The following is a 27,815-nucleotide window of genomic DNA, read 5'->3' as shown; positions in this document are numbered from 1 at the left end:
ACTGGTCCGTGTGTTTGCCAATACCATTCCATTTTGATTATTGTCGCTTTGTAGTATAATTTGAAGTCGGATAGAGTAATGCCTTCAGCCTCGTTCTTTTTCTCAGGATGGCTTTGGCAATTCGGGGTCTTTTGTGCTTCTATACAAATCTGATGATTTTTTGTTCTATTTCTTTTAAAAATGCCGATGGGATTTTGATGGAAATTGCATTAAATCTGTATAATGCTTTAGGTAATATGGTCATTTTAACTATGGTCATTTTAACTATGTTGACTCTTTCAGTCCAAGAGCATGGAATATCTTTCCATTTCTTTTTATCTTCTTCAACTTATTTTAATAGGGTCTTATAGTTTTCACTATATAGGTCATTCACATGTTTCCTTAGATTTATTCCTAGGTATTTTATTCTTTTTGTTGTAATCGCAAAAGGAATTATATTTTTCATTTCTTTTTCTGACAATTCATTATTCGAGCATAGGAACGCTATAGATTTTTGCACATTGATTTTGTATCCAGAAACTTAATTGTTTCAATTTCCCTCTGCTGATCAGTCTATTTCGATTTTCCAGTTCTTCTTTATTCAGTCTAGGAAGATTGTATCTTTCTAAGTACTGGTCCATTTCTTCTAGGTTATTAAATTTGGTGTTATATACTTTTTCATAGTATCCTTGTATGATCCTTTGTATTTCTGTGATATCAGTCATAATTTCCCTTCTTTCATCGTTGATTTTGTTTATTTGTGTCCTTACCTTTTTTTCTTTAGTGAGTCTAACCAAGGTTTTTTTCAATTTTATTAACCTTCTCAAAGAACGAGCTCTTTGTTGCATTTATTTTTTCTATTTTTGTTTGTTTTCAGTTTCATTTATTTCTGCTCTGATTTTGATTGTGTGTTTCCTTCTGTTGACATTAGGCTTTATTTATTCTTTGTTTTCTAGTTTTTTAAGATAAAACATTAGGTTATTTATTTGGGCTCATTCTTATTTTTGGAGGTAGGCCTGTAATGATATGAACTTTCCTTTTATGAACGCTTTTGCCATGTCCCAAAAGTTTTGATATGTTGTACTATCATTATCATTCATTTCTATGTATCTTTTGATCTCTTTTTTTTTCTCTCGGACTCAGTTATTCTTCAGTAGCATGTAGTTTAATCTCCATGTATTTGTCCTTCTTCCTGCTTTCTTTTTGCAGTTGATTTCTAGTTTCAAGGCATTATGATCAGAGAATATGGTTGGTATGATTTCAACCCTCTTATATTTGTTGAGGCTATCTCTGTGTCCCAGTATGTGGTCAATCCTTGAGAATGTTCCATGTACACTCAAGAAGAATGTATAAGCAGCTATTTTGGGATGAAAGGCTCTGTATATGTGAATTATGTTCAGTAGAATAAAGTGTCATTTAGGATGTTATTTCCTTATTGATATTCTGTTTGGATGATCTGTCCATATCTGACAATGGGGTATTTAGGTCCCCTACTCTGGTAGTGTTTTGGTCTGTTTCTCCCTTTAGTTCTGTTAGTAATTGCTTTACATATTTCGGGGCTCCCTAACTGGGAGCATAGATATTAATAAGTGTTATTTCTTCTTGGTGCTTGATTCCCTTTATCGTTATGAAGTGTCCTTCAGAATCTTTTTTTACCTTTTTTACTTTGAAGTCTGTTTCGTCTGATAGTAGTACTGCTACTCCCGCTTTTCTCTGAATGTCATTTGCTTGAAATATCATTTTCTACCCTTTCATTTTGAGTCTATATTTGTCTTTGGAGCTGAGATGTGTTTCTTGAAAGCAGCATATGGTTGGGTTTTGTTTTTTAATCCATTCTGCAACTCTGTGCCTTTTTATTGGTGAGTTTAGTCCATTTACATTTAGGGTGATTACTGAAAGATGAGATCTTCTTATAGCCATTTTATGTTTTGTTTTCTGGTAGCTCGGTATTTCCATTGCTTCCTTGTCCATATGTTTGTCTTTTCTTTATTTTGGTTGGCTTTTTGGGTTTTGCCTCTGGTTCTTCTTGTTTCATGTTATATATTTCAGTTCTGAATCTAATGGTGTGTAGTTACCATTAGAATATGTAAAGGACAGCTATATATATATATATATATATATATATATATATATATATATATATATATATATATATATATATAAACTGTCTATATATATATATATAGACAACTGTCTATATATATATATATATATATAAACTGTCTATATATATATATATAGACAGTTGTCTATTTTCTTCTGTGCGTGCCTTATCTCCATTCCCCTTTGCAAATTTGGATCTTTGAATCCTCCCCTTTTCAGTCATTGTTGTCTCAATTTGTCCCTATGTGTGCTGAATGTTCATTACTATCTTGTTATAACAATTCACTTATTATTTAAGGTATAATGCCCTGCTCTTAATAAGGGTTGCACTCTTCTGCTTCTATTTGCCTAATAGTCACTGTACTCCTAATTTTGTATTTTTGTTGTTGTTGTTGTTATTTTGTTTTAGGTGAGCTGACCCCTTTCAGTATTTCCTGTAGTGCAGGCCTCGCAGTGGAGAATTCCCTCAATTTTTGTATGTCTGGAAAGATCTTAATTTCTCTTTCATATCTAAAGGAGAGCTTAGCTGGATACATTATTCTAGGCTGGTACTTCCTTTCACTTAATAGTTTAAATATTTGATTCCATTCCTTTCTGGCTTGTAGGGTCTGTGCTGAGAAGTCCAATAATAATCGAATGGGTTTTCCTTTGTACGTTACCATTTTCTTCTCCCTGGCTGCCTTGAAAATTCTATCTTTGTCGTTGATTTTTGATAACTTCAATACAGTGTGTCTTGGTGAAAGCCTTTTTGGGTTAAGATAATTGGGTGTTCTGTTGACTTCTTGAATTCCAAGCTCCAGCTCATTCCTTAGATTTGGGAAATTCTCGTCCACTATTTGTCTGAAAATGCTTTCTAGTCCCTGCTCCTTTTCCTCGCCTTCGTTAATGCCCATTATTATATTTCCTCTCCTGATGGTATCAGCTAGTTCTTGTATTTCTCTTTCTTTATTTTTCATTCTTCAGTATCTCTCTTCTTCCTTTTGATTTATTTCCAGATTTCTGTCTTTGATATCACTGATCCTTTCCTCCATTTGGTCGACTCTGTTTCCCAGTCTTTCTATTTCATTTTTCATGAAAATGTTGCAGCATGTTCTTCGTCTTCATAATATCTATTTTGTTCTTCTTGAGAGTTTCTTTCTCCTTGCTCTGCTCATCTAGTTGTTTTTTTTTTAATTCTTGAAATTGTTAATATGATCTGTTTTGGATCTCATTGAGGTTTTTCAGAAGTACCATCCTGAATTCTCTGTCATTTAAGTCGCATATTTCTATGTCTGTAAGCTCATTTTCTGGAGATTTTTCTCTTTCTTTCTGAGATGCCTTGTCACCTTGGTTGTTCATGGTGTTTAATGGACCATTTCTGTGCCTGGACATTAATGGAAGTGTATTCTGCTCTTTTTTTGTTTTTGTTTTTGTTTTTCCCAGAAGGACGAGCATTTTTCTTTTGGTTGCCAGTAGGTGGCATCTAAGGCTCTTGGATCCCTGCTTTATAGAAAGCCTTAATATTGCCTTTGTTTTTTCTTATAGATGTTTAATCATGCTTGTTGCCCTCAGTCTGAGTCCCTGTCAGTGTTAGTGATAGTTTCAGTAGTAGTTGCTCAGATTCTCCTGGGGCTCCGAGGTGTCCTGTCTTATACTATGTGGAGAGAAGGGCTGTCTGGGTTGGGGAATGGGGGCTGTGGCTCCTCCTCGGCTTTGCAACCGCAGCTGGTAAAAATAAACTGTTGTTTCTCTGCCATCCCTGGTTTTCTGCCATCCCTACTTCTCTGCTTTCTGTCCTGTTGCCTGGGTACTGCCACCGGCAGCATGGATCGGTGAGCTCTCCAGGCAGAACTGTTCAGGGAACTCGCCACACCTTCTCCCCTCTCCCCTCCTCCTACAGGGAGTTCTGTCTGGGATAGGCAGCTCCTTTGTTTCTCCCAGTCCACTGCCCGTCACCTGGGGTTCTGACCTGTGGTAGTTCTTATGCGCAGATCTCATGTTTGGACGTGGTGGTATTCAGTTTGGATGTTTTTTGTTGAGTTTTAGATGTTCAGCTTATTGTTGTTTCAAGGGGAGTGATCTGGGGATGTCTCTTACTCTGCCATGTTTCTGATATCTGTTTTTCTTATCTTTGAAACCAGAGTTTTTCCCACAGACTCATTGAGCTCTAATATTCCTTGCTGTACTTATAGGTATACAAAATGAAATTTGCACGTCAATCTTAAATTTATTTATTTCTTTGACATTTTATTGTCAAAAAATTTCAAGTTACATAAAGTAGGGAGAATAGTATAATGACTCTTGAGGCATACATCTCAATAATGACCCAGCTCACTAATGACTACGGCCAATCTTATTTTGTCTATAATTTTTCTGCTCAATATTTTAAAAGCAAATCTCAGTGTTTATATCTTTTCATTTCTAAATATTTTAGGATACATCTGAAACAAAAGTACTCTTTAAAAAGCATAATTACCAAACATCATCACATGTAAATAAACAAATAACTGTAATTCCTTAATATCGTCAATTATGAAGTTGGTGTTCAGATTTTCCCAAATCTCTCACTCCTTCTTTTTACAGTTTGTTAATTTGAATTGGGATCCAAATTAACTCCGATAATTGCAATTGATTAATATGTTTCTTAAATTCCCTTATAATTTATAGGTCCTCTTCAATCTCTTTTTTTCTTGTATTTTATTTGTTTAAGAAACCAGCTTATTTTTCTTGTTGGGTAGTTTGAATTTCGCTGATTACATTCTCATGTTGTTTAATTTTTATTGTTAGTCTTTATAAATTGACATAGCTATAGGCTTGCTCAGATTTTACTTTGTTTTTGTCAAGTATATTTCATAGAAGGTATTGTGTAGTTTTAGTAGGAGGCACATAAGAACTGGCCGTCACTCTTTTTGTGTTGTTAACAGCCATTAATGATGATTTCCTAGATCTGTTCATTCATTAGGAGTTACAGAATGATGATATCCTGGTTGTACCATTCTTTTTTCATCTATTGGTGGGAAAACTTCTTTAAAGGGAATTTTCCCCTTGCCAACTATTTGATTACTTTAGGTTATAATTCATTTAATAAAGGCAAATTCTTTCCTTTTAGCAATTGTCATAATAATGAATTAATTCCCTAGTATCCTCCATGGGTAACTGATGATGTAAACAAATATATCATGATGAACTCACAGAATTTAATGTATTTGATGTATTTCAGTTCATTGCTACTATTATCCTCTTGATACTCAAAATGTTCTCATCTTTGACTGATAGGGGCCTTTCTAAGTTGGCTTCTGCATTCTTTTGATAACCAATAGTCTTTGATAGCTTTCTTGATTTCTGGTATAATCAGATATTCCGGGTGCATTTTGTACATTTCCTGCCCCATCCTGAAATCAACTGTTTCCCAAAGGAATCTTAATTCTTTTTAGTGAGAAATGGTATTTAGAGACCATAGAATGGATATTAGGAATGCTCATTGTTACTGGGTTAGTTTTTGCTTCTAAGTCTTTCAGTGGACAGACTAAAAAAGAAATATATTTAAAAAATAAAATGTATCATGAGTTCATAATCTATCATTTTAATTCAGAAACAATCTATCCCAGAAAATGAGCAGAGAAAGAAAAAAGTCCTAATATTTATATACATTTTGAAGGATTACATTATTTATTGTAAAATACTTTATTGCATTCTGTTCTCCTTTTGTGTGAACAATTTATTGGAGTTTCTATAAGCTGCTGAAATAGTATCAGCTATCTAGCTAATAGCCATGATATTAACTTCAAACATACCTGTTTTGTTTTTGAATTTATTATCAGGACAGTTCCTTGTCTTCTTTGAAATCTCCTTCTTTCTCATCCATAATAGCCCATCATTGATTAGGTCTTTATCTTAAATGGATATGTTTACCAGACAGACAAGGGAGGTTGTGATAACAAGTAAAATGGCATGTACAGAGGCCCAGAGGAATGAAAGAGCCTTGTGTATTCGGAGAACATAATAAGTATGAGTTGTTTTGGAGGAGTGGCAGGAGTTGAGATATATGGAGTGGTTAGGAGCCAGGTTACAAATGACTCAGTTTGTCATACTAAGGAATTATTATTTTTATCTTGTAGGCAATTTAATAAAAATTTAATAAGGGAAATAACTTGATCAGAATTACATATTCAAAAGGTACTGATAGCCATGTGAAGAATAAACAGAAGCAGGGAGATCAGGAAGTAAGCTGTTCCGGGGCATAAAGGTTTAGGTGGATTTTTGAGTTACCTGATGGATCAAATAATAAGGAATTAGAGGTCAATTGGATTTGGACACCAAGTGAAAGAATCCAGGATGACTGGTAGGGTTCTAGCCTGTGCAAATGTGTGGGTGATGTTCCATTCAGTGAAGCGGTGAATATGGAGAAGGAATGGTGGCATGTGAATGTGACTGAGGTGGGATGATGAGTTTAAGGCACCTTCAACTTGAGCTATCTTGGACTTTTGGTGGTGATATCCATACAGGCACAAACAAACATCTTTATGTCCAAGGGCCCAGACTTGGGTTAAATTTCTTGCTCTGTAACTTCCTATTAGTGTGATCTTGGACAACGCACTTAACCTTTCTACGCCTCAGTTTTTATAGTTGTAAAAAAGGGACAATGGTACCTAACTCAGGGTTGCTGTGTGAATTAAATAATTTAATGGACAAAAAATCTAATAGAGTCCCTAAAACACAATAGCTCAATAAATATTATTATTATTTTAAGTATGGGTGTTTCCATTATCTCCTTTGGGCCATGGTATGGATGAGATGCATTAGAGAAAACACAGAATGCAAAGAAAGGCAGGCAAAGATGGACTAATAGGGACTGTCGACAGCTGAACCTAGGATATTTGGTTGTCCGGAACTTCCCACTCTGTTTTTGACCCTAAACATGTTATTTTAGCTATTACTGGAATAAGTACAGTTTAATTTTTGCCTTCTAGCCAAAGATTAAGTGTTAAGTTAGATAAGTGTCAAGTAAGATAATTGTTATTTCTATTTCTCAAGCTTATTTATTCATTCTAATTCATTTATTCAAAAAACATTTACTGAGATTGGTAGATATTATTCTAGGTGCTGAAGATATTGCAGAGAACAGACACTTGGCCACAGCTCTCATGGTGCTTACAGTCTAGAGAAGACAGATATTCATAAAAAAAATCAGATAGTGGTAAGTGCTTTAGAGAAAATGAAAATATGATAAAATGTTAAAGAGTTCCCAGGAGTCTGTTTTAGATTGAGTGGTCTGGGAAGGCCTCTTTGAGGAAAGTATATTTAAGATCACATAATCAGTAGTAGCCAGCCATGTGAAGATTGAGAGAAAAAACATTCTAGGTAATACAAAGGCCTCAGGATGGGAATAAGCTGTTGGGTGTATTCAGAGAACAGTAAGGCCAGAGGGAATCAAGTAGAAGGCAGTGGGAAAACTGATGAGATTAAGCCAGAGCGCAGGTGGTGACCAATCAAGAAGGAGTCTCTAAGCCAGAATAAGTAATTCAGATTTACTCCAGGTGACTTGGAAAGCCTGTAGAAAGCTTTAGGCAGGAGCATAGTGCACTTCTATATAAATTTTAGAAAAATCACTGTGATCATAAGAGGCATACATGAGGTAGGGAGGTTAGAAACAGGAGGCTAATGAAATAGTCTAGATAAGACCTACTTTACTTTGTTCTCCCTTTTCCTTTTATTATTGGGCCAAAGCCCCAGTCTGAAGCTCTTAGATGCTTGGGAGCCTCAAAAGTGTCCTTGAATTGATCTCCTTCAGGTGAACTGTCCTGATAAGTGAGGTGCTATGGGCCTGGAGTAGATAGATGTTAAGCAGTGATTACCAATTGAGGGGCTTGAACCTGTCTCTTAGCTAAGGGTGCATGGATGAGATTCTAAGAGTGTGAGCATATGTTCAATTACTTTCTTCTGGGGAGAGTTCATATCTTCTCAGCAATTTGTCAAAGGGACCTTTGACCTCCCAATGATTAACCTGTGATAGAGTGTTGAGTGCTATGGGAGGTGTCATAGGATTTAGAAAAAACAAAAGCACCAATGGATGCTCCTGCTTTCTAAGAGCTTATAAGTTAAGGAGAAAAAGAAAACAGACACAAGAAGAAAAATGGGTAAAACTAGGAGTGGGCAGGCCAGATCATTTGGTATTCAGGGCAAATTAAAAGCTAAAAATATTTTCCCTTTAGCTTCCTTCCCTTGCTTTTTTACTTAGAAGTCTGGAAATTCAAGTTTTGTTTTATAGTCAATGCTCATAAAAACCACAAGATGGCGAGGTTGCTCCTTAAAATGAATGTGAGTATGAGGGAGAGGTGTGGGTGCAGGAGAGAAGGTAAGAGAAGAGAGAAGAGAGAAGGTAAGAGAGAAGAGAGGAATAGAAAGAGAGGATAGAGGAGGGGAGGAGAGGGAGAAAATCAGTGAATAGAGGGGATTGGAGAGGGAGGGAGGTGGAAAGAGAGAAAGATAATGTGGGGTGTTTTTGATTTTTCATAACCTGTTTAATTTTCCATATCTCCTTGAATATAAAATAGAACTGACATGCTTAAAATTTTCCACTTTAATTTGGATTTTGATTATAGTTGTTTTTGGAATTATAAAGTTAAAAATAAAATCAAGAAAAAACTATATGGATCCCATGCTTACCATTTTTCAGCTCTTGATTAAATTATTAATAAAGAATTCAGTCTTCACATTACCAAAAGAGTAATCTTTGCAAAATATCATTTTGATGTCAGTTCCCTGCTTTAATTTTTTTAAATTTATTGTCATAAATGTTTGTTGATAGTATTCAAATAGTTAAGGTAAGTGTAAGGTGAAAGGTAGAATAATCTTTGACTTATACTACAAAAAAATAACACACACACATATATTATTATTGTCAGCTTCTTTTCTAAAATGAACAAGTACAAGGTTTCAAGTACAAAACTTTTCAATTTTAATGGGTTATTAAACAACACAATTGCAATACTTAGACTATTTATTCCCATCATTTCAGCATACCTCAAGGTGGATTTTGTTATTCTCAATATTTTGTGGAAAGGGCAAGCTACTGTATTATTAGTATATTAATCCATGAATATTTATTAACTAAGTATATTTAGCTTAAAACACACTTTGTTTATACTGTTTTGTCAAATCGAATCCTCATAATAAATCTATGAGATAAATTTGAATATTGTGGACACTGAGGCTCAAAGAGGTTAAATGAATTGTTGAAGATATAGCAGTTGGCAGAGCTATAATTTGAATTCATATTTTTTTATTCCTAATATTCATCCTCTTATTCACCATGTAACTATTTATATTTATCTTTAATAGAAATACTTGGAAGTTATAATGTCTATCATAAGGCAAGCATTATGGTACACTTTTATTTAGCAAGTTGTTTTCTGAGTGTGTTTTCCTGCAGGCCTTTATTTGAAAGACTCTATTTAGAGTTGTGCTGATGGCAAGGGGCCTCTTGTTTGTCCCATATGATGGATTTGGGCTCCTAGACAGAAGCCTGAGCACCTGATTTTCCCTACCTGGAGCAGCCTGAAACTTAATTCCTTGTCTTGATAGGTGTTTCATGAGCACACAGTGTTCTTGTCTCTTGGTGGAGTTTCTCTCTCTTCCTATAGTACTATTCTATGCTGGGGACACCAGGGCTTTAAAAACCATTGTGTTCAAGACTGGATACCAGGTCTAGGGTACCCTTTACATCTGTAAACTACCTGCCCTGGAATATAAATTCACTCCTAAAGCTTGGCACTAATTTCTGTGTTGTATGGAGAATATCGACTAATACTTTTTTCCCCTTTATGTTTCTTTCTTATTTTTGCTTTTCTAAAGATTTAAAAAGTAATAGTTGAGAATTTTAAGATTTGTTTTTGGAACTGGAAAACAAACATGGCAGAGCCTATTTTTTTGTGTGATTAATTTTTACCTGAATCAAGACATTTTGGTATTTTAAAAAGTGGTTTTACTTTTTGTTCATGCAATAATTTTAATTAAAATAAGTTTAAGAATATTTGAACGAATACAGGCTATGAATAAATATTGAAGTTGGCTGATGGATTTACTATGTGATTCTCTCTACCTTTATTTGTGTGAAATTTTCCATAGTAAAGGAGGGACATGTTGTGACACCTTTTCTGCCATCAATTATTATAAATATAATTTAATCTTGAACTATTTTAATTTTTTAATGACTAAATGATAATTTTATCTGGGGACTTTATTTTACATACTCACATTTTGTTTTTCTTCCTCAGTCTTATAGCAGAATAATCATCAAATAAAACTATATGTTTAAAGTGTGTGATGTGACGATTTGATATACATATATGTTGTGAACTGATCATGTCTATTACCTCACATAGTTAACTTGTTTTTTTGGCGGTGAGAATGCTTAAGATCTATGCTTAGCAAATTTCAAGTATATAATACCATATTATTAACTATAGTTGCCATATTGTACATTAGATACTCAGATCTTATTCATCTTATAACTAAAAGTTTGTACTCTTTGACCAATATCTTCCCATTTCCCTAGCCCCTGGCAAATACCATTTTTCTCTTTGTTTCTATGAGATTGGCTTTTTTTTTTTCCAGTTAATATAATGCCTTCCAGGTTCATCCATGTTGTTGCAAATGGCAAGATTTCCTTCTTTTCTATGACTGAATAATATTCCAATATATATATAACATTTTCTATATCCATTCATTCGTTGATAAACAGATTGTGTCCATGTCTTTGCTTTTGTCAATAATGCTTCAACGAACATGGAAATGCAGATATCTTTTTGAGATACTGATTTCATTTTATTTCGATATGTACCCAGAAATAGGATTGCTGGATCATATGATAGTTCTATTTTTAAGTTTTTGAGGAAGTGCCATATTGTTTCTCATAATAGCTGTACCAATTTACTTCCCTTCAAGAATGTTCAAGGATTCTCTTTTTTCCACAACCTTGCCAACATTTGTTATCCTTGTTTTTGATAATAGCCAGCCAAACAGATGTGTGGTAATATCTCATTGTGGTTTTGATTTGAATTTCCCCGATGATGAGTGAAGTTAAACATCTTTTCATGTACCTATTGGTCATTTTTATGTCGTCTTTAAAAAAATGTTTATTCAACTCCTTTGTCCATTTTTAAATCAGATTATTATTATTATTATTATTTTTGCTATTGAGTTGTATTAATTTTTCATGCATTTTAGATATCACCTTTTTCGGAGATATGATTTGCAGATATTTTCTCCCATTCCATAGGTTGCCTTTGAATTTTCTTAATTGTTCTCTTTGCCGTGCAGAAGTTTATTAGTTTGATGTAATTCCATTCATCTATTTTTGCTTTTGTTGCCTGTGCTTTGTTATGTTGAAGAAATCATTGCCAAAGCCAATGTGAAGAAGTGTTTTCCCTATGTTTCCTTGTAGGAATTTTACAGTTTCAACATGATTTTTATGTATGATGTAAAATAAGGGTCCAGTTTCATTTTTTTTGCATATGACTATCTACTTTTCCCAGCAACATTTAATGATGAAGAGACGTCATTCTCCATTGTGTGTTCATGGCACTCTTGTCAAGAATTGGTTGGCCATATATGTGTGGTTTACTTTCTGAACTCTCTTTTCTGTTCCATTAGCTTATATATCTGTTTATGCCAGTATCATATACTGTTTTGATTACAGTAGCTTTGTAATGTATTAACAGTAAGGCATATATATATTTACACTGTGTGTTCACCTCCCATTGTTAGATTTCTTTCTGTCACCACATATTTTACCCCTTTTACTTCATCTATGACCCAACCTCCCCTCTCCCCTACCCTCTGGTAATCACTAGTCTATCATCCATGCCCATGAGTCACTGTTTGTTTGTACTGTTCATTTGTTGCTTTTAGGTTTATATCCCACATATAAGTGATATCATGTGATTTTCAACTTTTTCTGTCTGGCTGTAATGTATTTTGAAATCCAGAAATGTGATGTTTCCTTCTTGCTCATGATAGCTTTGGAGATTTGGGGTCTTCTGTGGTTCCATATGAATTTAGGATTATTTTCATATTTCTCTGAAAAGTGCCATTGGGATTTTGATAGAGATTCATTGAATCTGTAGACCACTTTCAAGTAGTATGAACAGTTTAACAATGTTAATTTTCCAGTCCAAGAGTATGGGATATCTTTCCATTTATTTGTATCTTTTTCATTTTTTTAAAAAATCAATATATTATAGTTTTTAGTGTACAGGCCTTTCATCTCTTTCATTAATATATTTCTAAATATTTTATGGTTTTTGATACTATTGCAAATAAGGTTTCTTTCTTGACTTCTCCTCCAGATAGTTCATTGTTAGTATATAGAAATGCAACTGACTCTTGTATGTTGATTTTGTATCCTGAAATTACTGAATTTGCTTTTGGTTCTAACAGTTTTTTTTTTTTTTGTGGAGTCTTTAGGGTTTTCTATATATAAAATCAATTCTTCCACTAACAGAGATAATTTTATTTCTTCCTTTAACTTTTTTTTTCTTGCCTAATTTCTCTGGCAAGTACTTCAGTAATATGTTGAATAGAAGTGTGGGAGTGGACACTGTTTTCTTGTTCCTGATCTTAGAGGAAAAGCTTTTAGCCTTTCACTATTGAGGATGATGTTAGCTGTGGGCTTTTCATACATTTCCTCTATATATGAGTTGTTGAAAGTTTTTATCACAAAAGGATGTTGGATTTTATCAAATGCATTATCTGCATCTATTGAGATGATCGTATGATTTTTATACTTCATTTTGTTAATGTGGTGTATCACACTGATTGATTTGTACATGTTGAATCATCTTTCCATCCCTGGAATAAATCCTATGTAATCATGGTATATAATCCTTTAAATGTATTGTTAAATTCAGTTTGCTAATACATTTTTGAGGGTTTTTGCATCTATATTTATCAGGCATGTTGGACTATAATTTTCTTGTAGTGTCTTTGTTTGGTTTTGCTGTCAGGGTAATACTGGCCTCCTAAAATGAGTTTGGAAGTGTTCCCTCCTTTTCTATTTTATGGAAGAGTTTACAAAGGATTGATATTAATTCTTTTTAAAATATTTGGTAAAATTCACCAGTGAAGCTACCTGGTCTTGGACTTTTGTTTGATGGGAGGTTTTTGATTACTGATTCAATCTACTTATTAGAATTTGGTCTATTCAGATTTTTCTATTTCTTCATGATTCAGTCTTGGTAGGTTCTACATTTCTAGGAATTTATTTGTTTCTTCTAGGTTGTCCAATTTGTTGGCATATAATCGTTCATAGTAGTCTCTAATGAGCCCTTGTATTTCTGTGGCATCAGTTGTAATGTCTCCTCTTTAATTTCTCGTTTTATTTATTTGAGTTTGTTCTCTTTTTTTCTTAGTTGAGTCTAGCTAAAAGTTTGTCTTTTGATTGGAGAACTGAGTCTGTTTACATTTAAAGTAATTATTGATAGGTATGGACTTACTATTGCCATTTTGTTGTTTTCTGGTTGTTTTGTAATTTTTTTGTTCCTTTTTCTCCTTTTGTGATGTGATGATTTTATGTAGTAGTATGCTTGGATTTCTGTCTCTTAATCTTTTGTGTGTCTATTATGGGTTTTTGCCTTGTGTTACTGTGATATGACATAAAATATCTTATAATAGTCTATTTTAAGGTTATAACAGCCTAACTTCAAATGTGTACAAAAATTCTACATTTTTACACCCTCCAGCATTTTGTTTTTGATGTCACAGTTTACATTTTTTTTATATTGTGTATCCATAAACAAATTATTATAATTGCAGGCAGTCTTAATAAGTTTATGTTAACCTTTATACTAGAGTTATAAGTGCTTTATTCACTACTATTATAATACTAGAATATTCTGAATTTAACCATATATTAATTTTACCAATGAACTTTATACTTTCATATGTTTTAATGTTACTAATTAACAGCCTTTCATTTAAGCTTGAACAACTTTTACATATCTTGTAAGTCTGGTCTAGTAGTGGTAGATTCCTTCAGCTTTCATTTGGAAAACTCTCTTCTTCAATTCTGAAGGACAATTTTGTTGGGTAGGGTATCCTTGGCTTGTCATTTGTTTTCTCTTTCAGCATTTTGGATATCTCATCCCACTCCCTTCTGGCTTGCAAGGTTATTATAAAATCTGATAATAGTCTTGTGAGTATGTAACAAGTTGCTTTTCTCTTGCTGATCTTAAGGTTCTCTCTTTGTTCTTAACTTTTGAAAATTTAATTGTAACGTCTCTTTGTGAGTCTCTTTAGATTCATCATATTTGGTACTCTTTTATTTGCCTAGATCTGGATGTCTTTATCCCCCCAGGTTAGGAAAGTTTTCAGCCATTATTTCTTTGAATAAGCTTTTGCTCTTTTCTCTCTCTTTTTCTTCTTCTGGGACCCCAATAGTGTATATATTGGTCCATTTGATATTCCATAAGTCTCTTACACTAGCTATCTTTACTCTTTTTTTTCTTCTTCTCTAGATGTATTCTACTGCCCTGTCTTCTAATTTACTGCTCTTTTCTTCCACTTAATCTAGTGTGCTTCAGTTCACTAGCTTTGTTCTTCATGCCTCTCAGTAGTTGAGAGTGTGAGAAGACCCATCAACATTCCAAAGGAGATGATTATAGTCAGCTCCTACATGCAGGCTGATTATAAGCTGGGCCCTCAGGCAACAACTGCAAAAGCTTGCAGTCAAACTCCTGGAGAGAAACTGGGTGACAGGCATTCTTTTTCCATCTCCCTCTACACTGAGCCGGTGTATACAGCTGTGGAGGGTGCTCCTGAGCCTGTTAAAAACTGCTTGTTTGTTTGGTGTAGTCCTATGGGGCTCATGAAAGCAAGCTTGGTTGGCGCAGAGCCAGGTGATCCAGGGGCTCACCCTCAGGCAGTAGTTGCAAAAGTTGGGGCATAAGACACATGTAGAAGTTCCTTCCAGAAAGATGTTGATGACCTGCTTTTATTGTTGGAATTAGCTGGAGGGAGAAGATGGAGAAGTGCCCACTGGTTCTTTTTGGTTCAGGTAGGATCACAGTCAGCACCCAAACGTGTGTTAATTAGTGTCTAACCCTCAGGTAGAAGCTTATAAAGTATGCATTCAAACCCTTTCCAGGGAAAGACTGGAAGATGGACATTTTTGCCTGCTCCTTACATTCTGAGTCCCGGAAGAATAGCTGTGGTAGTGTTTCCATGCCTGTCAACAACTTTCTTTGTTTGCTATATAGTTCTGTGGGCCCAAACTCTACTGGCTATCAGAACTAATTGTTTTGGAGGCCCATTCCTTGGGTGAAAGCCCTAAAAATTGGAGCACTAAATATGCTATTAAAACTGTTCATTCCTCAGGGAAAAGCTGGGAGTTGGGGGTTCCCAGCTTTGGTACTGTGCCTGGAGTGGGGTTTGTGAAGAGAGTGTATCATAGCCTTTCCTACTAATTTTGATGCGAGCATTTTCTCTTGCCAAATATGTAGGAATCATTCAACTAGTTTCTGGATTTCTCTCAGAGGGAATTCTCCATGTGTTGCTGTACATTCAGTGTGTCCATAAGAGGAGGGAAATGGCCTTTTATGTTGCAATTTTGATCAAGAATATAACTAAACAAAATAGAAAAAAAAATCTTTGGTTTCTTTATTAATTTACTTTTTATAGATTATTTGTTTTTAAAAATTATTATTTTTATATAACCAGTATTCATTCATACAATGAATGTTATTGGTTTCTATTCTAGATGCTGGGGATACAACAGTGAAATGAATAGAAAAAGGTCTTTGGAGTATACATTTTAGTAGGGAAGAGTCAAAATAAATGAATAAAAAAACTATGTTTTTTATCTTGTGTTGATAAGTGCTATGAAGACAAATATAATGAGGTAAGTGAGAAGTTGAGAGTACTTTTTGTAAAAGAGTTCTTTAGGGTGGGTTCCTTGGTAAGGAGACATTTGAGTGCCAATTTAGAAGATGCAAGGGAGTGAGACGGGTGGATATATGCAGTGAAATGGAAGGAGAGTGACCCAGGTGGCTGGAGAAGCAAGCAAAGGCCTTGAGGCATCCCTTTACCTCTTTCTAAAGCAGAGTATGCAGAGAATTCCAGAAAATGTCTGATGGTATGGAAGGCTCTTCATCTGGCTACTCAATGATTGGCACATGGGATTTTGAAGCAGATTTATATAGCTCCTGAAATAACTTTTATTATTCAATGATAAACACCAGGACTGAGAAGAACAGGAGAAAATATTTCTTGTGTTCTCTTGATCTTTGCCGATGGGAAAAAAAAAGTAGTAGCTTTACTGTCTCTTTGTAATCTAAAAAGCACGGTTAGGAGATATAATCATTTTATTTATGTTAAAAATTTTAATCATCATTTATATTTTCTTTGTATACTTGAAATAATATTCAAATAGAACCTAGGGACTCTTTTTTTTTTGGTTTTACTTTATATATTATTTTGTATAGAACAGGAGTAGCAAATACGTATTGGAGTCTGGAGGGATATTTAAATGAGTGAATCAGGCTGAGGTATGAAGGAGTGAGTGAGAGAGACTGTGGCAAATTGGAAAATTTATGTCCTATGTAAAGGGAGAGCTGTTATTTAATTCTGATTGTTGCCAAGTGAGAATGTGGACCTAGTTTTGAATTTATTTTCTAATTTTTCAAGAAAAGTCAGAAATTTGCATTTTTTGATGCTATCTCCTAATTTTTAAATGTTAGAAACTAAATAACAACATTTCAAAACACTCTTGAGGCCAGACAAAACATTTGTGCAGATGATATCTGGCTCACAAGTCACTAGTTTGCAACTTTCTGGGTTATAACACCATAATTAATTTTTACTACCTCCTTTAAGGGGTAATATAGATGTAATAGTAACAAAATGCTGCAATATTTCTGGATACAAATGGTTTTAACACACTTTTACTACTGCTCTCTTTGCCTGGTGGTGAATATGTCTATTCTCATTGTTTTAGGGTATGGTCAGTCAGATCCACTGTCTCAGCGAGCTGGTTATGATGCCATGGATTCTGCTATTTCTGGTCTGATGCACATCACAGGGTCTTAAGTAGGTATCCTTCTTTAGACTATTCATAATTTTCTCCCTAGGTATTCCAAAGAGATTTTCATCTTTACTAACTCATAGGATTAAATTTAAGTTAAAAGAACCCAGGGAAAGTGAATGACTTACTAAAAATGGAAGTGTTCATTATGAATGTACTTGAGCCTAAATGTCAGTATGGCCCCATGGAAAATAACACTCTTTTTAGCAAGAAGCAATAGAATGGTAAACACATTTTCCATATGTATTATATCATTCACACTTAACATAGGCACATTCATATGACTCAGGAATATTGCTTCTCTGATGTAGAGTGGCTGCCTAGACCAGTCCATAGATGTTCATTTCTGCGACAGTATCTTCATTTGGCATGTGTACATAGTGGAGGGTTTCTTCTTCTCTGTGGAATATTATAAATGTTTATTATTTTAAAATTTGTTACTCAATGCCTTAGGTGTAGTTGTGTCTGATTGTTATATGCATAAGATTCTGACACTGAAAGAATTATTTGATTTTATAATAATCTCTCTCCATTGACGATAGGTTGAGAAGCTCCTAAAAAGTATGTAAGTGACCAAAATGTAGTTGGTTAGATAGAGCAAAGACTCTTAGAAAATGCACTCTTGGGGAAAACAAGAAGAATGTCATTAAATAAAAAAAAAGTGTGTGAAAGCCTATTAAATAAAAATAGTAAAACACATCCATTTCCAAAACAAATTAGACTGATAGGCTTACAAATGTTTCTTCCTTGAATCACGTCAGTTAATTCTTCAAGACATATTGCTGCAGTGTTAGGATAAACAGGCAGAGTGACCTCAGTCTTTTTTAAAGTCTATACTTTTTATTAATTTTAAAGCAGGCATTGGAATTTCAGTAACTTGAAATATAAGGTCTTTTGTACTTTCTTTCTCTGTTGTTTTATTTTCACAATTCTTAGAAAAAATGTGTGTGGCCTTTCCTTAAAACATTCAAGGGTACTGGTTGTCTTTCTGTCCATTGAGAGAATGGAGCATGGATATATCTCTCTTTGCTCTATCTCATTGAAGTTTTTATATGTACAAGACATTATTATTTTGGTTTTATTTATGAACACTGAACTCAATTGTGAATATATGAAAGGATCTAGGACTTTTAAATTTGTATATGCAAATGTTAAAATGAATTAACACAAAAAGGCAAAGGATTACTGTAGCTTGTTTAGTATAGTGTACTGTGTTTTGACAGGGATAATAAGCACACGATGTGTGCTCAAACTTATCATTTTTCAGTCAATAACTTTATCTCTTGTGTTATACTACTTGGAAGATTTTTGTTCTAACTTAGCATTGATTGAATGTTTCTATGTGCCAAATATTATTTTTATGTACTTTACATATATTAAATTAAATAAACTTAACTTCTATATGCTGTATTTATTTCACATGAACACATCTCTCAGTTCTTAATTCATCGATCGAATGAATGATTACTTCATTTAGTCCCTTATATGCTAGAAACTGTGGCAGGTACTGGGAATTAGGCAGACAACAGGGGAGGCACAGTCCTTAAGTGAGGAAAACAAACAATGGAAAATAAACATTAAATACAAATAAAAAGAGCTCTGAAGAAGAGTACAGGGTGTTATTAATATATGTAACAGCATGCCTCAGACCACTGTAATACTTCGGAAATCTCTGCAAAATGTGGTTAGACAGCAAAGGATAAAAGCAGATTGAAGAGAATCAGGCTATGCTATGAATCCCCCTGAAGGGGGTTGTTTTTCTTTGTTATCAGCAATATATTACAATTTCTTGACCCTTGTGGCAGACAGAGGTTGCACAGGAGCATTCAGTTCTGAAAGCCCTGGCTAATATTTTTAACCAGCCAATGCAGACTCATTATTGCCTATTATAATGTGTTACATATGAACTTTTCTCTATCTGCATAGCTGTGTATTTGTTCTGTAGTGTAACTCCATGTTACCACATGACTGTTTGGAACCCAGGATTCTGTGTCACTAGGAAGCTTCAACACATCACCTTATACAGTGTAGCCTCATATTGTCAAGATGGTTGGTCCGGGAAGGCTTCTTTGAGGACCAGATATTTAAGGTGGGATGCAGTTAGGCATTAGCCTGGTGTCTAGAGGGCAACACCATGTATAACTTTTAAATGCTGGAGAGTTTGGTAGGTTTGAGGATCCAAAAGAATGCCAGTGTCATTTGGTTATTGTGAGGTAGCAAAGAAGGGGGAAAATGAAGTTGGAGATGTAAAGAGTGGTGGCAGACCTTATTGTTTATGGACTTATTATATTACTTAATAGTTTGATGAGAAGGGAAGATACATTATGTGTACATACTTTTAGTGATGATCTAATATATTTCTGCCTGGAAAAATTAGTGATGTTCTCAAAGTATAGACAAGTATTATGATGAAGAAACTCAAACTGGTTTTTTTGTTTTTTTTTTTTTATAACAGAGTATTAATACTATTTTTATCCCAAAGGGGCATTACCTGAATGTATAATATAGGATAAAATTTATGAAAACCTTCTTTAGGAAGAAATTTAAGTAAACTAGTTACTAGTTGACTTCCATTAAATCTAAAATCTAGCCTTTTAGATATGTTATGGTGTTGTCAGAAGATTCATATTTGATTATGGAGAAAAGGAGAACTGATATTCATTCCTTGCATTGTGCTACACTCACTCTTGATGTTTTACATATACTGTTATATGTTTTGATCCTCTCATTGCTCCTTCCAGGAAGGTATTGATAAATTCTATAGCCGAAGCTTAAAGGCTTAGATAACTTGTCCAGAGTGCCCGGATATGTAAAGCACTAAAGCCAGACTTTGAACTCCAGTCTGCTTTACTCCTTATACCTTATACTATATCCACTTTCCATCCTGCCTAGAGAATGAATCCTGTTTTTTATTGTATTTGCATTTTGCTTATGCATGCTATGATATATGTTACAGTGTAGCGAATAGCCCATTTTGTATAGTGAGAAAGGACTCAACTAAGAGTCTGGAGGCCTGGCTCTATCTAATTCACTACTGTGTAAGAGTCACTGGCTGCCTAAAATGAGCCCCAGGAGAATATAAGCCTCATAAGACCATAGTCTTTACTTGGTCACTGCTGTATCTCTATGCCTAGAATAGAGCCTGGCACTTACTGAGCATTTAACACATATATGCTGAATGAATGAATAAAGGAATACCTGGTACTGTGCTCTATGATCTTGAATATCTCCTATAGCTTCTCTGCGTTTCAGTAAAGTGCATCTGGAAATGATACTCATACACCTACTCTTCAAGATATTGCAAAGAGCAAATAAAATATCTTTTATAAAATGTAAAGGCACAAACTCAAGTATAATGTGAGGTAGTAGGCATAAGAATCAGCAATTGCTTAATATATTTGCAAATTCCTCAGCTCCACCCTCATAGATACTGATTTGTGGGTAGAGTACATAAATATGCATATTTAATGATAGCTCAAGTGCTTTTGATGGAGATGGTTTGTGGATCACATTTGGAATCGTTATTAAAGAGAGGTATTATTAAAAACCCTTTTGCATTGGAAATAGATAGCAAACATTCTTCGTAGACTCTGACAGAAGTTACTGACTTATTAAGGTCTGTATATTATGTTTAAATTATAATATTGTGTTCAAAACAAAATCATATTTACTCATTCTTATTCACGTTCATGACTCTTGGCTAACCAGTTAATACTTAAAAGGAATCTATCTATCTATCTATCTATCTATCTATCTATCTATCTATCTATCTATCTATCTATCTATCTATCATCTCTCTCTCTCTCATCTGTCATCTATCCATCTATCCATCTATCCATCTACCCATCTACCCATCTACCTGTCCATCCATCCATCTATCTATCCATCTCCATTCCATTCCATCTGAGTCTGTCCATTCGTCCATTCGTCCATCCATCTGTCCATCTATCCATCATCTATCCATCTATCCATCTATCCATCTATCCATCTATCCATCTAACCATCTGTCTGTCTATTATCTATCTATCTATCTATCTATCTATCTATCTATCATCATCTACCTACCTACCTACCTACCTACCTAATCTATCTATCATCTATCTATCATCTAAAATCTATCTACTTTTTTTAATTTATGGGGATTGGGAATGAAACATGAATGAGTATGAGATAGTCTGGAAAGTAAATGACTCAGAAATATGTAATACATGTTCTAAGTAGTAATTCACCTATAACATCAAGAAAAATAATATTAATCAATCCATAAACAAAGATGTATTGATCATATGTATTAGATACCATAAGGAATTTAATAAATTACTTTATGAGTAAAAGTTTAGTTGTTTAGGTTAGATTTATACTCATGGAAAAATTAGAAAATAATAGAAAACCATTTAATATTAAGTAGATCGTTAGATAGCAAACAACATAGAGAACTTTAAGATAGAAGATCTTAAACTTTTTCTTGAGAATAAACAACCTTCAAAAGCCTTTGAGTTTTATGATCCTAGAGGCCTGGGATAAGGGAGTCTGTACGTGTGTGTGTGTGTGTGTGTGTGTGTGTGGTAGGTGTGTGTGTGCTCACATATGTGATGTGGACAAGTAAGTTCTTTGCAAGCAGCTGAAAGGGGCAGATGTGTGAGGGCAAGTTGGCATGGTGGCAGTTGTCAGCTGTTTCTGTGAGAACTTCCAGTGTACGGACAATGTCTTATTCAATTTTATGCCCTAATGTCCAGTACAATAAATGCTCTTCAGATATTTAAAAAATTTAATTAATAAAATCTTTAAGATCTAATTTATGGCTTACATGGAATTTGTTGGAGAGAACGTATTATAACTTAAATAAGTAAAATATAAATGTGGCTCAGGGTAGGACTTCAAGGAAGTGGGAGATTTGAGTTGAAAGATGAATGGGATTCAGATGGATTGAGACATTTCTGGTGGAGATTTCAGAGTGAACAAAGATAGGGAAGTGAAAAAGAATCAGGCATATCTAGAGAAAATCAATAGGCCAGTTACAGAAGAATTGAGAGTTAAAGTTTCAGAATAGTGGTGGAAAGTTGGTTGAGGCCAACTTTGGAAAGTCTTCAAGGTCAAGTAAAAAAGTTGGAATGCTGTTTTCTCACAATGAAGTTAGGGAAGTTTTTCAGAAGGCAGGTGACATGATAAAAGCTGCGCTTCATAAAATTAGTTTGGCCTATATATACATGATAGATTAAATCAAGTTTATAAGCAATGTTTTTTAGATATTTATCTCCCTTTTCAATAACTAAGGAAACACAAATAACTGTACAAAGAGAAACTGCTCTTCTATTGCTGTCCAAAGGCACTATATATTTAGTTTGTATTTTATTTATTTTTGAAGAGATAACACATTCACTCTTCTAAATCTATAAGAAACACAAGTATGTTGACTATGTAATTTATCATACAAACCAGGACTCTTTTAAGAATGCAAAAGGACTCTCTATATAATAACATTGGGTCATAAACCAAGCTTGTCTCTAGCACCCAATCTGAGTCTACAATGTTAATCTTCTTTTCTATGTCCCTACCCTACCTTTTTCTCCTCCTTAGGGACAATAAGTGCTATCATCATTTATTTATTTATTTATTTACTTACTTACTTACTTACTTACTTACTTACTTACTTACTTATTTATTATGGTGACATTGGTTAACAAAATCCAGTAAGTTTCAGATGTACAATTTAACAGTAAGGCATATATATTGCATTGTGTGTTCACCTCCCATAGTTAGATTTCTTTCTGTCACCACATATTTGACCTCTTTTATCTCATCTACCTCCCTCCTCCCACCTCCCTGCTTACTCTTTGGTAACCACTAGTCCATTGTCCATGTCCATGAGTCTGTTTGTTTATCTTGTTTGTTTGTTGCTTTTAGGTTTATATCCCACATATAAGTGATATCATGTGGTTTCAACTTTTTCTGTCTGGCTTATTTCGCTTAGCATAATTATCTCAAGATCCATCCATGTTGTCGCAAATGGCAGTATTTCATCTCTTCTTATGGCTGAGTAATATAATATTTCATTGTATATATGTACCACAGCTTCTTTAGCCAATCAACTGTTGTAGGACATTTTGGCTGCTTCCATGTCTTGGCCACTATCAATAATGCTTCTATGAACATCGGTGTGCAAATATCTTTTTAGAAATGAGTTTTCAAGTCTTTGGGGTAAATACCTAGTAGAGGGATTGCTGGATCATATGGTAGATCAATTCTTATTTTGTTAAGGAACCTCCATACTGTTTTCCATAGTGGCTGTACCTATTTGGAGTCCCATCAGCAGTGTATGAGGGTTTCTTTTTCTCCTCATCCTCTCCAACACTTGTTATTACTTGTCCTGTTGATAATAGCTAACAGGTGTGAGACAGTATACTACCAATTGTGTTTTTTTTGCATCCTTTCAGAGATATTCTATTAAAAAACAAGTGAAATAGTCTTCTCTCATCTTTTTAAAAACACAATTGGTAGTATACTTTCTCAATTAAAAAAATTCCATAAAAATGAGGTATAATTTATATACAATAAAGTGAAATATCTTAAGAGTATGGTTCAATGATGTTTTACAAATGTATACACCTGGATACATTACCCAGTTCAAGAAATAACAGATTTTATCATCTCAGAAAGTTTCCTCATACCCTTTCTAAGCAATACCACCTCCTCTTAGAGATAACTACTCTTTTGACTTCTATTACTATAGACTAAATTTTACCTATCTTTACACTTCTGTAAATAGAATTCTACAGTATATACGTTTTTATGTCTGACTTGCTCAACGTAATGTTTTAGAGGTTCATTCAGTTGTTGTATCAGTAGTGTGTTTGATTGCTGTATGGTGTTTCATTGTATGAATATATCATAGTTTACCTGTTATTCTATTAATGAACATTTGAGCTGTTTCCCATTTTTGTCTATTATGAATAAAATGCCTAAGGACTTTCTTTTGAATGTCTTTTATTGGACATACACATTCATTTCTCTTGGGTATACACCTAGGAGTAGAGCAGATGGGCGATAGGTTAGATGCATATTTAGCCTTAGTATACTGCCAGTTTTCCAAAATGGTACCAATTTATACTTTACTAGAAATGTATGAGAGTTTTAAATTATCTTCACCAATTCTTGACAATGCTAGTCTCATTTATTTATTTATTTATTTATTTATTTATTTATTTATTTAATATTAGTTTCAGACATTTGTATAATTTTTTGAATTGTTTCTCCCAATTCTTTATTCCTTTACCTTTTTCACCCAGCCCCCAAATCATTTTGGTAGGTTTGTGGTAGTATCTCACTGTGATATGAATTTGCATTTCCTGATGCTTAGTGGCCATTTAGATATCTTGGTGAACTATAGATTTGAGTTTTTTCTATTTAAAAAAAATTATTGGAGTGTTATTCTTTTTCTCATTGATTTATGGGATTTCTTTCTATAATCTAGATACAAGTATTTGTTAGACTTGCACTGATGATAGTTTCTCCCAGTCTGTGGTTTGCCTTTTTACTATCGTAATGATTGTTTTAATTAGCAGTTTTTATTTTAAGTCAAGTTAATTAAAATATTTTTTCTTTCATGGTTAGTATCTTTTAGGTCCCATTTAGGAAATCTTTGCCTGCCATTAAGTCATGAAGATTGTCCTATATGTTTTCCTCTAGAAGCTTTAGAGTTTTAATTTTTCAAATTTAGAGATACATAAACTAAACATTTTAATTGTAATCTTTTTCACTTCATATTACTTGGAGCTTATTCTGTATCAGTATACTTGTTCTTACTGTGTCTATATCTATGGATGTACCCTAATTTATTTAACCAGCCTCTTCTTGATGAGCATTTAGTTTCTTTTCATTATTTTGCTATTACCCTCAGACTACAGGGAACATTCTCACACCTATGTTATTTCTCACATGTGTAATTATATCTGTAGAAAGAAAATCCTAGAAGAGGAATGCTGGGTCAAAGGATTTGTTCATTTGTACTTTTGATAGATATCGATATTCCTGTGATTAAACCAATGTACCTTCCTATCAGCAATGTGTGAGAATAAGGACCTATTTTAAATTTGAAATACTGTAGAGTTGTCACTTGAACAACACAGGTTTGAACTGTACTAGTTTACTTATACGTGGATTTTTTCCCAATAAATATACAGTCAGCCCTCTGTGTTTTGCTTCCTTAGATTCAATCAACTGTGGATTGAAACAGTATTTTCAATCTATGGTTTGGAATCTGTGGCTGCAGAGGGCCTATGGTATGCACTGTTCTGTGCCATTTTATATACAGGACTTCAGCACTTGAGGGTTTTGGTATCCGTAGCGGGTTCTGGAACCAATCCCCCATGATAATAAAGGATGACAGTAGTTAAGTTTTTGGAGAGTCAAAATTATACTCAGATTTTCGATGAGGGGAGCCTACCTTCCTTAACCCTCTCATTGTTCAAGGGTCTACTGTTGTTCTCCCTTATCTGTAGTTTTCTTTTTGAAGTTTCAGTTATCTGCTGTCAATTGCAGACTGAAAATATTAATAGGAAATTTCCAGAAATAAACAATTCATAAGATTTAAATTATGTGCCGTTCTGAGTAGTGTGATGAAATCTCGTGCTGTCCCACTTCATTCCCCAGTCCCCTACCCTCCAGGATATGAATCATCCCATTGTCCAGCATATCCAGACTCTGTACTTATGGTACAATAAGATATTTTGAGATAGATAGATAAATAAGTAGATAAGTAGGTAGATAGATAGATAGAGGCTACATTCACATAACTTTTATTGAAGTATGTTGTTATAATTTATCTATTTTATTATTAGTTATTGTTGTTAATCTCTTACTGTGTCTAATTTGTAAATTAAACTTTATTATAGGTATGTATGTATATATGTATAGGAGAAAAACATAGTATATATAGAGTCTGGTACTAACCTTTATTTTGGGCATCTATTGGGGGGTCTTGGAATATATCCCCTGCAGATAAAGGAAGACTACTGTATATAAATAAAACAGCGAGAGATGTAGCCATTCCCAACACACACACACACACACACACACCCACTCTTTCCTTTTTTTATTCTGTTTGATTGTTGGTTAAAATGTATGTTCCCTAATATATTATTTTCATATCTCTAGCACTTAGTGGAGAACTTATGCCCATTAAGTATTATAGGGATGGTGAGTTCTTAGGTATATCAAGTATGACTCATTAGGATAATATCTTTCCTTGATCTTATTTATTTATTATAAATATCAATATGTTAATAAAAGTAATTGAATAGTCTAGATTAAATAATCAACTTTCCATTAATTCATGACCTTTTTTTTAACAATTCATGTTTTATTTTATTTTGTTTTATTTTATTTTTAATTCTTTAATGTCACCACAAATTTGACCCCTTTTTTCACCTTTACTTCCCTTCTTCTCCCCTTTGCCCTACCCTCTGGTAACTATTAGTCTATTGTCCATGTCTATCATGAACCTTTTTAAGATGACACTCCTTAAACATAGCTAACCACTGGTTAGTCAGAGTTAACGGTGGAATTACTTAATTTGTCAATTTTATTTATGCTTTATTTTAATTTACTTTAAAAATAACTTTTTATAAGTGATATATACTTATTATAAAAAGTTAAGCAATGCAGGAAATAATAGAGAAAAAACAACAAATTATTCTAAATTTCACCACTCAGAAGTTACTAGTATTAATATTTGGCGAGCGTCATTCCAGACATCTGTTTATACTTACATGTGGACATATTCAGAGGATGTGATTAATAGAAATAATTTTATGAGAATGAGATAATAATATTTTTCTTAATTTAAAACAAATAAGTATTGAATTTACTTGAATTTAACAGAGGAAGTGAAATGGATGGCATTGTTCAAATTTAGCTAAATATTTCTTCTTTATAAAAGTAACTTGTTCCTAAGAGAGCCTTTTAAGATTGAGGAGAGATCATGAAAACCATTAAAATGTGAGAGTCATTTAATGCATCTTTATCTACTTTCATGTTCCATTTTAAACATTATATATTGATTTCATGCTATGAGAAATGATTAGCATTCTTACATTTTTTCCTTCTATTTCTGTCCTCTAATTTCTCAATTGTCACATATTAAGTACTTTTACTCAGTCAACGTTTACTTAGTACTCATATATAACTACTTTTACTTAGTAAGTACTTAAGTACTTTTACTTACTCTAACCTTAATACTAACTTTTGTAAAGTTCTGCACCCTTTAAATTCTATACTGCAACCATAATTTCCTTAACATGCAGTTGCCTGAGGTACAGGAATAGAAGTGGGGTGAAGTCGAAGAAAAAGTAGATACGAGACCAAACCTTGTAGGGATGAGTGTAGTCTTTACTGGGGCTTAGAGTTGCCCTCCTTCTGGGACTCCCACAAATGTCCTATTCTGGGCCTTCTCTATAAAGCCAAGGGTGAGTGGAGCGGACATGCTGAACCTGTGAATTGGCCCGTGTAAACAGATGTGGCCTCTCAATGGGAGCATGTTTTGCCTTGGTCTTGGGCTTGAGACTTTCTTCTTTAAGGATATTTTGTTAACTTTTCACACTATTGTTTACTTACCTTTTCATTGTGCTTCTCTCCCATTAGAGATTTTTGTCCATATTTTCAGAATTTGGTCAAATAC

The 27,815-nt window shown here is 33.9% G+C and overlaps 1 protein-coding gene across 9 annotated transcripts in view; it reads left to right on the top strand.

The window, feature by feature from the left end:
• Positions 1-27,815, top strand: part of SUGCT (succinyl-CoA:glutarate-CoA transferase) — a 255,360-nt gene that overhangs the window by 74,942 nt on the left and 152,603 nt on the right. The window contains exons 6-7 of one of the 9 annotated variants that reach the window (XR_005649968.1): positions 15,818-15,958; positions 17,054-17,145. The exons of 6 other annotated variants lie outside the window; for them this stretch is intronic. Coding sequence is in view for 1 of the 3 variants with exons in the window: in XM_039849417.1 (XP_039705351.1) it covers positions 17,054-17,125 (72 nt within the window). In the remaining 2 variants the exon portion in view is untranslated. Of the gene's footprint in view, positions 1-15,817; positions 15,959-17,053; positions 17,146-17,451; positions 19,577-27,815 lie in introns of those variants that run through there. 2 more of the 9 variants (XM_039849417.1, XR_005649973.1) reach the window with 2 other exon arrangements.

Source organism: Pteropus medius, unplaced genomic scaffold (genome assembly GCF_902729225.1).
Source record: "Pteropus medius unplaced genomic scaffold, Ma_sr-lr_union100, whole genome shotgun sequence".
Classification (NCBI taxonomy): domain Eukaryota; kingdom Metazoa; phylum Chordata; class Mammalia; order Chiroptera; family Pteropodidae; genus Pteropus; species Pteropus medius.
The sequence above is the reverse complement of the archived record's forward strand: the minus strand, read 5'-3'. Positions and strand labels throughout refer to the sequence as shown.